The following is a 13,639-nucleotide window of genomic DNA, read 5'->3' on the forward strand; positions in this document are numbered from 1 at the left end:
GATAGCACAGCAATTTTTTCCTGGCAAAAATATGGGCACTGATCTTCTTGAACACATCCCAGGGCCACTCTGTGGCAACGGCTGGCCTGTCACCTCCACTACTGCTATTAGCAGAAATGGAGTCCACCAAGAGCCAGGAGTACAGGGCCAACTGGTGCCTTCTTGCCCCTAGGTCCCAGAGCTGGACAGCTGGCCCTCGGAGATGAGGAGGGAAAGGAGTAAACTGCCGTGCCTTAGCTCTGCTCCCTGCTGAACATGAGCAGCACACCTTCCAGCCTTTCCAGGCAAAACCCCAGAAGCAGCGTCAAGAGGAAAGGACGGTGCTGCTGAAAACACAGAGAGCAGCAATGGGGTCAAGAACCGCACCACACAAGCCCAATCTCCGGACAGAGCCGCAACAGGATGGAGGACGACAAGAATGAGTTAAGGATGCATTTTTCCAAGTCGGACCCACTCTGACATAAGAATTAATTCAAATAAAGCTGAGAACATAAACTGACCCACAAAGGTGTGAGTTCACTGAAAGAAAGCCAGTTGGGATCAAAGGAAAAAAGGTCTGAGAATTCTGTTCGATATTGCAGCCCAGAGAAGTGCTGTGTGGGGACAGATGATACACTTGCACCCCTCCCCGAGCTTTAGGTCACAGAGGGTATTCAACTTGTGAGCACACGTGGATCCCAGACTAGAATCGAAGGAGCCCATTTCCTTAATGACTTCTGCAGCAGGAAATAAGTTTACCTTCTTCTAGTACTGTAAACAAGACAATAACACAAAGCTTTTCTACCGAAGAGAACAAACCCAAGCACCCTTAAATAATTACAAAAATTAAACGAATTATGTAGCTCTTTAGTTTAAATGTTTAACTTTACAGGATCACCATTCTTCAGGAAGATAATTTTACCAAGTGATAAAACTTGATCCCAAAATCCATGTGTGAGTGAGCTCTAAGAAATAAGCCAATAACGTACCAGAACCTCTACAGGGATATTTGTAACATTAAAACAAACAAGCCATTAATAACTTGCATATGGCATTCTGAAATGTGATCAGCATGAATTACAAAGGATCTCATCAGAACATGGAAGAAAAAAAGGCTTAATGACATCCTCTCTCAAAAAGCATGGAGACAGCTAAAGTTCCTTAACAGGGATCTTCACGTACTTACAGCTAATAAACCAATGTTTAGAACAGTTAGCTACAATGAACTAAAACTGGTTCCAAATGATGAACTAGAGCCCAACATACTCATAGATTTAATATAATCCTTTCAACACAAAGATAGAAGTGTCCACTATTAATATTTTTAAGCATTAAAATAATTAATGTTAAGATGTAATGAATTATAAAATGCAATATTTATATACAACTAAAAGGGAAAAAAATGGTGCCAAACCATGATGCAAGGTTAAGAAAGTTGTAAAACCCATACCCATTTTAGAGATGCTAAAATATGAAAAAGTATGTCTTAGAATAAGTGTGCTCATATAAGTGATAAAGTTAAACATCTCTCTAATCAAGTTTACTTGCTGAACTCTTTTTTAAAAGGCAAAGTTTAAGGCATGTGGAGGACACTGTGGGGAAAAAAATGATAATAAGAGCATGAGATGGTCCTCCGTTTTCACCTTAGCCTAACTTGGGAGCATGAGGCCTTTTGGTCAGGTACAGGGCAGCAGGGAGCCACAGGGGAATCTCAGGTTCTTGATTAAATATGTCAAGTTGCAGTTGCTGGAAAAAACTACAAGCTAAAAAATGGACACTTTATAACTGGATAAATTTCTTAATTTAACATAATTTAACATAATCAAGATGGTAGGCAGGATATAAACTGACAGACTTAAATGTTAACATAAAACCACTATCAAATCCTTCTATAAGCATTATTTCCAAAGTATCTGAATGAGCACATTACTGAGTTAATGAAAACGAATGCTTACTGGGGAATGTTTTCCTTGCCCCCATCACTCAAAACTTGTAACCTCAAACAAAGATGCTAATGATTCCATTGTTTTCATGCCAATCTTCACCAAGAATCTAAAAACAAATGCTTAGAGATACTTTATCTTCACTTAGATATACATTCAGAAGAAGCATACAGTTTCAACCTACTTAACTTTTTTAAGCTACTAATGGAAGAGACTCCCCAGGCCCACATTTCTCTACTTTCCTACCTTTGGACCAATATTCCCAAGTTGTTTAAAAGAAGAGAGGGTCACTTACATGACTAGCAGCATTTCTCAAAGAAGCAATAGTATTTTCTTGAACTTTAGCAAGCCTGAAAGAGAAGAAATATATATAGTTATCATCCACTATAGAAAAGACAAAACAAATGTGATAAGCCAACTCTATCTTCAACAATGGAAACAGTTCTTATCCTGTTTTGAGGCTACTTCTGCCACCACCAAATTAAGATTGTGACCATCACTTAGTTGGTGTATGCATTTATTCCATAAATGCGAGCTCTAATGATTACAGGTATTTACAAGCTTAATATAAACATATCCCACACCCACGCATACCTCCCCGAGTTGACCTATCAAGGAAAACAATCTTGCAGCGGCATGAAGTATGAGAGACACAGATACTTGCTCCTTGCAATGGTGCCTCAGAGGACTTAAGTATTGGCAGACCGGGGGAGTGGGGAAAGGCTGACACCCAGCAGGGCAGTAGTATGGAAATGATACTGAGAATAGGTGAGGAAACTGAGCCCCAGAAAGGGAAGCATGCCAAAAGCTGGGATCACAACAGACTGAAGTTTGGGCTGCCTCCCCACATCAAGCTTTCCTGGATTTCTCTTGTTAACGTCCCTCCCGACATCAGTTCAGCAGACATTAGATTAACCAGATAGTCTTAGGAGAGAGTCTCCAATTAATTTGAATTGGGAACCCTAATCACCAAATTACATTAAATCCCAGGTAATAATAAAAGGCTCATTTGACCTTTAGTGGTCCAAACCAATGGAACCTTACCATGCATAAGCTACCAAATGCTAATACCACTCAAATAGTCAACCTACTGAGCAGTTGTTGTAGAATTCCCTGCACCACGATGTCCAACATCCAATGGTGTTCTTGGCTTCCAATACTTGGAAAATGAAGATTTCATATCACAACTGTATCCTGGTAATGGCTTAATAATTATATAGTCAACTTTCATAGAAAAAAAGGGGAGAAACAAAGATGATTAAAAAGGCCACGATGAACATTTAAATGGCACTACATTTCAATACCAATCAAACCAACTTTATCTCTATCAAATAGAAAATAACAAGTCAAAACTGATTCAAATAAAGCTTCCAGAAAATGTAATTGATGCCCCTTGTTACTATAGTAGTAAATATTCTAAAACAAATTATTAATTTAATCACCACCATTCGCAAAAGCTCAATTTGACCCTAGCTAAAATTTGAACTTAATCTTTGCTCATTTGTAAAGGGACCCTCTGCTTCTCCAGGCTTACCTCTCACTTTGCCTATTGTTTTTCTGGAATTTCTGCTCATGATGGGAAGAGTGAGAATTCCAGCACTCTTCCCACTCTCAGCAATGGTGGATGATAAGAGACATGCTGTCCCCACGTGTCCAGGAAGAGCATCACCCTGAACTACGTGTTCACTGAGATCTTCCTGGGGAAAAAAAAAAAAAGAGGTATGAAGTAATTCAATTTCTTACACTTCAATATTTTCTATTAATCCAGAACCTATGGAGGAAGATCCATAAAATATGAATCAAACTTATATTCAAGTAATTCAGATAGCTTCTTTGTAATATAAAAGATACATTTTCTTTTAATATATAATATTTTAAGATTTTATATGGTACTTGATTAGTTGTAACTGTTGATTTGCACTTCTGATCCTCTAACATGTATTAGATGAATTTAAAACACTGATGAAGTTTCTAAGTACTTTTACATTCAAAGACTAATAAGTATCTGTAGTGGGCTGTTAATGTGTATTATATTCTCTAAAAATGAATCCACACAGGTGACATAAAGGGATAGTTAACTCTCTAGGAAACTGAATACTCACTTTGAGATTACACTGGATATTTTATCAGCCTAATCTATGAAAGAAATAGTATTTCCAAAACTGCTCACCAAATGAAAAGGAAGTTAGGATGTTCAAGAAAGTATTAAAAGGTAGGTCCTGAAGAAATAAGGAAACAGTCAACCAAAACCTCACATTTTATAATAAAGTCCCACAGATCTTATTACTTAGGGAACACTGAATCAGAGATTTTTTTTAAAAATAGAATTCTTTATTGTAGTTTTTTGAAAGGAACACTTTAAATCCCATACAATGCAAGGTAGCCAAAATGCCAGTTGCAACAGCTATGCATAAAGACTATTAAAACTTGAAGACTATAATGATTTTAATTATGGGTAACGCTACCTGTGAGCTTAAATCCATTCTGTATTCTGCTATTTTCACAAAACTGTGGTTAGGTGCTCTAATCTAATGGAAATGGGAGTGCAATGACAAAGAGCAAGAGTGTCAGGAAAGCAGTACACATAACTACTAGCCAGGCACAATAAAGCAAGGACCTCAGTGGAGGACCCTGCATGACTTGTGGAGAGGAGAGCACCTGTACAGCCAGCAAGCCAGAGAGCTCTAATGCTGAGAGTCACAAGCAGCTCTAGAAAGCTGGTAGCAGATTCTAAACAACCTGGCACAATTTTCACAGTAACTATTTTTTACTACGTATTTATAATATCAAGTAAAGTTGCAAAAATGAGTTCACTGTTATGATGCATTCTTACAATAAAATGCCTCAATAAACCACAGACTTCAGTCATAAAGAGGACACAATCATGCTGGTTACACTGGGTTGCCCACCAATAGTTATACAGTCTGCTTGTCCCTCTACCCTTAGCGGCTCCTTTGGATATTATTCATTTACATTTAGAACAGGCACAAGGGCACCTGGTTGGCTCCGTTGGAAGAGCATGTGACTCTTGATCTCAGGGTTGTGAGTTCAAGCACCATGTTGGGTGCAGAGATTACTTAAAAATAAAAAATTCTTTGGGGTGCCTGGGTAGCTCAGTGGGTTGAGTGACTCTTGATTTCAGCTCAGGTCATGACCTCATAGTCTGTGAGATCGAGCCCTGCATCAGGCTCTGTGCTGACAGTGCAGAGCCTGCTTGGGACTCTCTCACTCCCTCTCTGCCCCTCTCCCTTGCTCTCTCTCTCAAAATAAATAAAACAAAACAAAACAAAACAAAAAAAGAATAAAAAATAAAACGTTAAAAATCTTAAAAAAAAAACAAAACAAAAAAAACAGGCACTTACATTGATGTAAAACATTAATCAATTCAGCTGAAATTCTCTTTATAGTACTTGAGTCTATCAACTCCAAGTTTTTTAAGCCTGCTAAAATGTATAGAGAATAAACATCTAAAAAGATGTATGATCATGGGTTTACACAAATCAGACTACAAAAATTAAAACATATAAAAATAAGCCCATGCTTGCATTCTTTCTCAATCCCCTCAGTGAAATAATCACTTACCTCAAAAAAATCAAATATTAGTTCCAGGTTATCTGGTTCCATTGTCTGTATGCTGTACTCTGTCCAACGATCGGGCTGTAAGCCATACCCACACTCTGGCTGCGAATGCCTGCACTTGAATTCATTGTCGCTTATTAAGGATATCTCCAGGCTGTTGGACATTTTGTGAAGAACAGTAGGAGACACCCTATCATCGTCATCTTCTTCCAAGCCCTCTAGTGTCAACTTTACCCTACATGAAAGGAAAAAATAATGAAATGCAAAAAACAAAAATGGAAGAGGAAAATTCATACAAATGTTACCTAAATGCTAAATTCAAAAGTGTTCCCTGGGGGCACCTGGGTGGCTCAACTGATTAAGCCCCTGACTTCAGCTCAGGTCATGATCTCACAGTTTGTGAGTTCCAGCCCTGCGTTGGGCTCTGCACTGACAGCTCAGAGCCTGGAGCTTGCTTCAGATTCTGTGTCCCCCTCTCTCTCTGCCCCTCCCCCACTCACACTCTGTTTCTCAAAAATGAATGTTAAAAAAATTTTTTTAATTAAAAAACAAGTTTTCCTTGAATATGCTAATTCTTTAAATAACACAAATACCATATTATATAAGACTGCATCATACTACAGGTTATGGCATTAGTTGTTTCATAAAATACTTATGTTTTTATTTACATATATTTCTGCAAAGTATTAAAAAAAACAAGATACATGCTCATTATGCCTGAAGTTGTTTTCATTGTTTTTTAAAAAACTGAATCTACAGAGGCATTTACTATTATCTCATTTATAACTGGCCATGCCAAATTCTTCTGAAATGTCTTACTAAAGAACATACGTGTAAAACAAGCATAAAATTGAACCATATTGTTAGTGTACATTAAAAGACTAGAGTTGGAGGCTGTAAATTAAAACTTTTCCCTTTTCTTCTACCTTATCCACAGTGAGTCCAGGTACTCTGGGAAAAGCACATTATTAAGGAAAAATATTGTATTAAATCTATTTGTGTGTATGCATACTTTTTACATGTGTTATGTATTTATATTTATGTGCTTTCTAAATGAAACAAATGAACAAAAAACAGACCAAGAGTCTAAAACTTTTTATAGGCTTCAAGCAATGAAAACAAAGACCAAACTGTCTAAGCCACAGAGCCACAAAAACCAGTCTCCTCCCAATGAGAAACAATTACTTGCATAGCATACTTGTAATGCCAAAGAGTCAACTCAATTCTAGAATATTTCTTGCACCAATTGAAATGTACATAGATTAGGAGCGCCTGGGTGTCTCAGTTGGTTAAATGTCCAACTTCAGCTCAGGTCATGATCTCACAAGTTCAAGCCCCACATCGGGCTCTATGCAGACAGCTTGGAGCCTGGAGCCTGCTTCAGATACTGTGTCTCTCTCTCTCTGCACCCCTCCCCCACTCGTTCTCATTCTCTCTCTCAAAAATAAACATTACAAAAGAAAAAAGAAAACAGTGTACATAGATTAAACAATTATAAACTATTAACATAGAAGTGATGTTACCTGCTGTATAGAGTAACAGTTAAGGTATGAAAACTTTTCACTCTAGATTTAAATGAGATCTGATAACACAAATAATGGAACTGTTTTAGTGGGGCCTGCTCTCTCTACATAACCTACTGCCTCCAACCACTGCTGAGGCCCAAGGTCTCTCAGAGGGTATATCTACACAACTCAATTAGCAATACTGTTCTATAATCACACAGTAAAATCAAGAGTAGTATTTTAATAATAGAAACAAAAATCATCTTTTCTCAGAAGTCTAACTCTTAAGAGTTCTGGACAATTGACTCTATTAGTTAGCCTGAAGGAACAAACATTTTCTACCAGGATATATGAAAAGAGATCACAACTGCATAGTAATAAGTGGGCAAGAAAGGCATAAAGATTTTTTTAAAAATGACTATTAGGGCACCTGGGTGGCTCAGTCAGTTGGGTGACCGACTTCACTCAGGTCATGATCTCACAGACTGTCAGTTCGAGCCTCACGTCAGCCTCTGTGCTAACCGCTCAGAGCCTGGAGCCTGCTTCAGATTCTGTGTCTCCCTCTCTCTGCCCCTCTCCTGCTCACTTTCTGTCTCTCCCATTTCATAAACAAACATTAAAAAAAATAAAATAAAAATAAAAAATGACAATTTTGTTAACAGCAATGTGTTTTAGCAAAAAAAAAAAAAAAAAAAAAAGTTTTAATAAAATAAAAAATTTCAAGTTTAAAGGGATCCACGAAAGAATTTTAGTCGTTTATGTTAAAGGTTTTCTTCAAGTAGCTATATGAAGGTTATAATCTATCATAAAGAGACACTGCTTTCCCCTTATTGAAGTCAAATAAAAGAGAAACTTGTATTTAAAACTTAGTGATAATGAGACAGAACAACACGTCTAGTGTTTAACTTAAAATGTACAAGCTTTTGGGGTGTCTGGGTGGCTCAGTCAGTTGAGTGTCCAACTTTGGCTCAGGTCATGATCTCATGGTTCGTGAGTTCGAGCCCTGCGTCGGGCTCTGTGCTGACAGCTCAGAGCCTGGAGCCTGCTTCAGATTCTGTGTCTCCCTCTCTCTCTGCCCCTCCCCCACTCGCGCGCGCGCTCTCTCTCTCTCTCTCTCTCTCTCAAAAACAAATAAACATTAAAAAAAAAAAGTGTTAAAATGTTTAACCTTTGCTAGATTTTTAAAGTCCTGATATTCTTGCAGGTAAATTTATTTCCTATGCCATGAGGGTTTAGTCTATCACTAACATGAATTGGGGGGTGGGGGAAAGGTGGTCAGAACAAACACAAATTTCTAGTTATGCAGAATTTTTTTAAGTTTCTTTTTTTTAGTAATCTCTACACCCAGCATGGGGCTCTAACTCAGGACCCTGAGATCAAGAGTCACGTACTTTTCCAACTGAGTCAGCCAGGTGTCCCATACACAATTATTTCAATAGGAATCAGTTACTTAATTAGTAGAGCCCACCAAAGTATGGTTATACAAAAAGATCCCAATATAAGCCTGAGTAACACAATAATATATACAAATACTCAAAGTAACTTCTACATAAACAAGAATGGTATAGAACTCCGTATGCATTTGCAATCCAAGCAGAACCCCAACCATTAATTATCTAATTTCTTAAAAAAAAAAAAAAAAAAAATTTTTTTTTTTTTTAATGTTTTTGAAAGAGCAAGCGAGCTCGAGCAGGGGAGGGGCAGAGAGAGGGGGAAACACAGACTCTGAAACAGATTCCAGGCTCCAAGCTGTCAGCACAGAGCCCAACGCAGGGTTCAAATGGCAAATTTAAATACTGCAACACTAAGAAATTTTAAACAGTAGAAACTACAAAGATACATACACTTGGAAATCACTTATCTATATAAAACCAAAATTTTCTGGTTTCAAATTTAGCAGTTAAGACTAAGAGAAGTAGGGCACCTGAGTGGCTCAGTTGATTAAGTGTCCAACTTTGGCTCAGGTCATGATCTCATGGTTTGTGGGTTCAAGCCCCATGTCGGGCTCTGTGCTGACAGCTTGGAGCTTGGAGCTTGGAGCTTGGAGCTTGGAGCCTGGAGCCTGCTTTGGATTCTGTGTCTCCCTCTCTCTCTCTGCCTCTTCCCTGCTCATGCTTGGTCTCTCTCTCTCTCAAAAAATAAATAAACATTAAAAAAAAAAAAAAAAAAGACTAGTATGTTTAACTGTAACAATCTGAGTCAGGGAGGCAGTTCACTCTTACAAGACCCTTCAATTAGAAAATGTAACATTATCTATAGGTGTGTTATGTTCTTAGTTTATACACTTAAAGGCTGAAAGTCAAATGGGTCAGGGGCACCTGGGTGGCTCAGTCAGTTAAGTGTCCAACTTTGTCTCAGGTCATGATCTCTGGTTCATGAGTTTGAGCCCCATGTCGGGGTCTGTGCTGACAGCTCAGAGCCTGGAGTCTGCTTTGGATTCTGTGTGTGTCTCTCTACCCGTCCCCCTCTCACGTGCGTGCACTCTCTCAAAAATAAACATTAAAAAAAAAAAAAAAAAAAGAAAAAGAAATCTACAGCATTAGTAAAAACAAATGGTCTAAGTAACATACACACATTGCAATACCTAAATCTAGATTTCTTTAATTTTTTCTTTGTTATTGAGACAGGAGGTTTTTCAGAATAATGCAAACGTAATCTTATTTCAGTCTGACATGTCAGCCATCCAGAATCCAGAGTTTCAACACCATCTGGCAGAGTAAATATGAAAACAGTAATTATTATACATATGTTTTGAAGCAATCTGTTAAGTACAACACACGTTGATAATTCTAGTTCATGTTCACATTTTAATACACTCAAGTTATATATCACTGGAAGTTCTCTCCAAAGCAAACACAGAGATAGTCTTAAATTTATCACTGAAAAACACTTTTATATTAAGGGGAAAAAAGTTAAATGAATATTAACAACTAACCATATGTAACAACTTACGTAAATTAAATTTAAACTTAAGTAAATTCTCACTGAATCCATTATCGAAGTTATACAAATCTATTTCTGGAAGAATATATGTTCCAAATATCTCTAATCTAGCAGCTGTTTCACTGGGGATCACACTTGCAAAGCTTCACATGAGCTATGCAGGTGAAACTAGTCATATCACTACAGCTGAAGCTCCAAACATGAGAAGGTAAGGACAAAACTGTGAGTGAATTGTGTATTCTCACATTTATATTTTCTGCCATAAATAAATTGCATGATCATGGTAACACTGTGTTAGCATTATTTAACTTGAAATTTCTTGCTAACATATGTAATGAAAGTTTCATAAATACCAGAGAGTTACCAACTGTTCTGAACGTGAGTTGTTTTGTTGTTTTTTTTTTTTTTTTATCAACAGGACTTGAAAAAAAAAAAGACGAAACCTTTTCCTTTAGGTATAACTTTAAAAGGTTTAATAATTTTCAAATCTTAAAAATAAAGAGAAACCATTATCCTTTTTAATTTTAAACTCTTCTCAGAAATGGACAAAGTTGGAGAAATGGCTTTTCATCCTGAAAGCTAACTTAAGCTGAGTTTTAAGAGAATAACAACTACAAAGGAGGAAAGAAATGCCATACATTTATAACTACACATAGTAACTAACATACAATAGAGGGATGTAATGTCATGCACTATAGTTAAGGACATGAGAAAACTACTCCATAAACCAAGCTCTCTAAAACATGTGACATAAAAATATAATCTTTTGTAAATAAAGAAGACAAGACTCTAAAACACTACATGCTAAAGCTATTCAAGTATTTTAGGCTACCTTACAATGTAATATAAATACAGTAATCCCAAATAAAATTAAGGAAAAGAAGTTAAATTCCTATCCAAATACTGTCAAAGCATGTATATTTTTGAAATGCATAAACACAAGTATCTAGGATCAGCAATTTATCTCTGGTTCACAGTCACTGCAAGCACACATTCTGCTCACCACCCCCCCCCCCCCCCGCTTCTATCTTTGACTTCTACAGTATAGGTTCTAAAATAAAAATGCAGTTTAGCATGATAATGCTATTATACTGTGAGAATTCCAGTCATTGAAGACAACTTAAACCCTCAGGATGAAGTATTTACTGAAGCAAAAAAATATATGAATGGGTAACATTTTCAACATATTCAGAAGAAAAAGCGTTGTCTACTATACTGTAAGTTAATTGTTAAAAATCTCAGGAGAATTACTGGAACATTTTGTTTAATCTGGATCTTACTGTAAATGCATATACACATACACAAAATGCACAAACTTAGCTGAAGAGTTTAGAACATTTAGAAACATTAATATCAAACATAAATGTCAAAAAGTGATGATATATTAACAGTTAGGTATAATACTTTCAAGTTAAGTACATTAACTCATATACCCAAAGTCATCAGTCAAATACAAACCGAAAGGATAAAATTTTAAAGTTTAAGAATTATATTGGAAACTATTACTTAAGAGAATGTACTTGTTTCTTGGATCTTGTCTCTGTTTTCAATATCATGCTCTGTCATAGTTCCCTGTGCTGTTTCCAATGAAATGTAAAGTAACATCTCAATTATCAGTAGTAAAGATCTTCAAAACTCAGTCTCACTTACTGTGGATTCCAAATTGTCCGTCGTCAATAATAATTTCACTTTCTAGAATTGAAGGAAAATAAAAAAACTTAGTTAAAATTCATGATGTATACAGAGTGAACAACTGAGAAATCACCCACCTTAAGGATTTTTAAAAATATTAAATCTAAAATTTACAAGCAGCCCAAAGTGAATAAGCATATTTATTGTAGCCCTCAATAAAGAATTCCCTTTTAAGGAGACTCTCAAACGGTAAAAATGCTTACAAACTTGGTGATGATTCGTGGTGTTACAAGAAGAGAAAGAAAACTCCTCAGAGAGGTGCTCTGGAGGCTCTGGGGCAAACCTCTGCACCCACCAATTTATGAGACAGGCTGCTGGACAACAGTATCTCCCGGCTGATTGTTTAAACCAAAGGTCTTGGCACAATTAAAATGCTTATTCTTATGTAGTGCATATTCTGAACTTATCTAAAAGGTAATTCTCCTCAAACCCCAACTATTCTCTATAGCCGGCTACAAGCTTTACAAACAGCACAAACTTACCTGCGTATACAGAGCTGTGAGGAACTACCAAAAGAATAAGTGCTAGCACATTCCCTTCTAACAGAAATTTCAGCTAAGTAAGAAAAGCTGGTAAGCCCCACCCTCTTGAGTAAAAGGCTATCTCCCCTTCTACTTCCTTTCCCAGTTTTACGATAAACGTAAGTCTGATATATTCCTTAAAATAAGTGTGATAGTTTCCAATAAAGATTCTTGGTAGATTTCACGCAGCTCTTAAGTTTAGAAGTTATGTTTTCTAAAAGTATAACATTAATTTTTAGAAGACCAGAAACAAACATCTCACTTCTCACAATAAGTAAATATATATTTAACGGCAAGATGCTTCCAAACGCAAATTATTTTTTAATCTTTAATACCTAATTATTTTCCAACCTCAGTATGGGACTATTATAATTCTAAAGTACACTATCATGAAAATTCTAAATATACTATCAAAAATGTATTACAACAAAAAAAGAAAATCCAATAAAGAGGATGGAATGAAATATCTGTTTAAACAAAGATGTGCCCTTGCCACAGGGTAAAGCAGGATCTCTCACTACTTTCTAATCTAAGATAGCTACTAGCAAGCCATTTATTATCTTTAAGTGTTAATTCTCTCTAGAAACTAAAAGAAACAGTTTTCAGCACTGAGTCAATTTACAGATGAATCCAAGTGGGGAATTTACGTATGTGAAATGAACTTCAAATTTTATAATCTCAGTATGGAAAAGAAAATTCAAAAATACTTGTATGAAGAGAAATGCCATTTTTAGGCACAAGAAAACTGAATGATGTTTAAAAAACAAAACAAAACTGATTATCCATTTAAACATAGCCAGCAGGTATTTAAGTAAATTAGGAGGAAAATACGTCTGCTACCACCAAGAAATCTGAATGCGATTTCAGAATCATACAAGCTTATTCAAGTACTTACTAGTTAAAAACAAAACAAAACAAAACACAATAAATAGGATAACTTATTCTACTGCTCTTACTATTCAAAGTTAAAAATTTAAGAATCTTTGTTTTGGATTAATTCTTTCCTCAAATGTTCTCTGAAGCTCTCTGAGCAAGTAATCAAAGCCATGGATGCTCAGTCAAGAAGAATGGTATTTTACAAACTCTGTAACTACTCCAAATGAAAATAAATATTCCACAATAAATCAATCTAACCACCCCCCAAATAACTTGGCAAGCATTTCTAACAAAGTTTATAAAGAAAGGCAATTAAGAACTGTTTAGTTTTAAAAGATCCATGATATGCTAAGTGAAATTTGCAGTACTGACAATGCATTGACCTTAAACTTTAGAATAAAAATTTATTAAATCCCACTAAGCCATTGTGCAGCATATTAGTAACTTTAATGCATATGCCTCAAACAGATGCAGTTAATGCCCATACCTAAAGGGGTTATTGATCGTGGTTGTAGATGAGTCTCCCACTTGTGAACTATGACTTGGCATGGACCACCGATAGTCTGCAATTTAAAAGTTAAACGTCTGCAATAATTTCTTA

General features: G+C 36.3%; 1 protein-coding gene across 2 annotated transcripts in view; it reads right to left on the bottom strand.

Moving 5' to 3' along the window:
* The window catches only part of GPCPD1 (glycerophosphocholine phosphodiesterase 1), a 48,960-nt gene that overhangs the window by 17,473 nt on the left and 17,848 nt on the right, over positions 1–13,639 (bottom strand). For both annotated transcript variants that reach the window (XM_019462590.2, XM_053890411.1), the window contains exons 5-11: positions 13,526–13,601; positions 11,600–11,641; positions 9,591–9,714; positions 5,505–5,736; positions 3,457–3,619; positions 3,014–3,146; positions 2,218–2,272 (exon numbers count right to left, since the gene is read on the bottom strand). In XM_019462590.2, coding sequence (XP_019318135.1) covers positions 2,218–2,272; positions 3,014–3,146; positions 3,457–3,619; positions 5,505–5,736; positions 9,591–9,714; positions 11,600–11,641; positions 13,526–13,601 — 825 coding nt within the window. The remainder of the gene's footprint in view (positions 1–2,217; positions 2,273–3,013; positions 3,147–3,456; positions 3,620–5,504; positions 5,737–9,590; positions 9,715–11,599; positions 11,642–13,525; positions 13,602–13,639) is intronic.

This window comes from Panthera pardus, unplaced genomic scaffold, assembly GCF_024362965.1.
Source record: "Panthera pardus isolate Hobbes unplaced genomic scaffold, ASM2436296v1 HiC_scaffold_25, whole genome shotgun sequence".
Taxonomy (NCBI): Eukaryota; Metazoa; Chordata; class Mammalia; order Carnivora; family Felidae; genus Panthera; species Panthera pardus.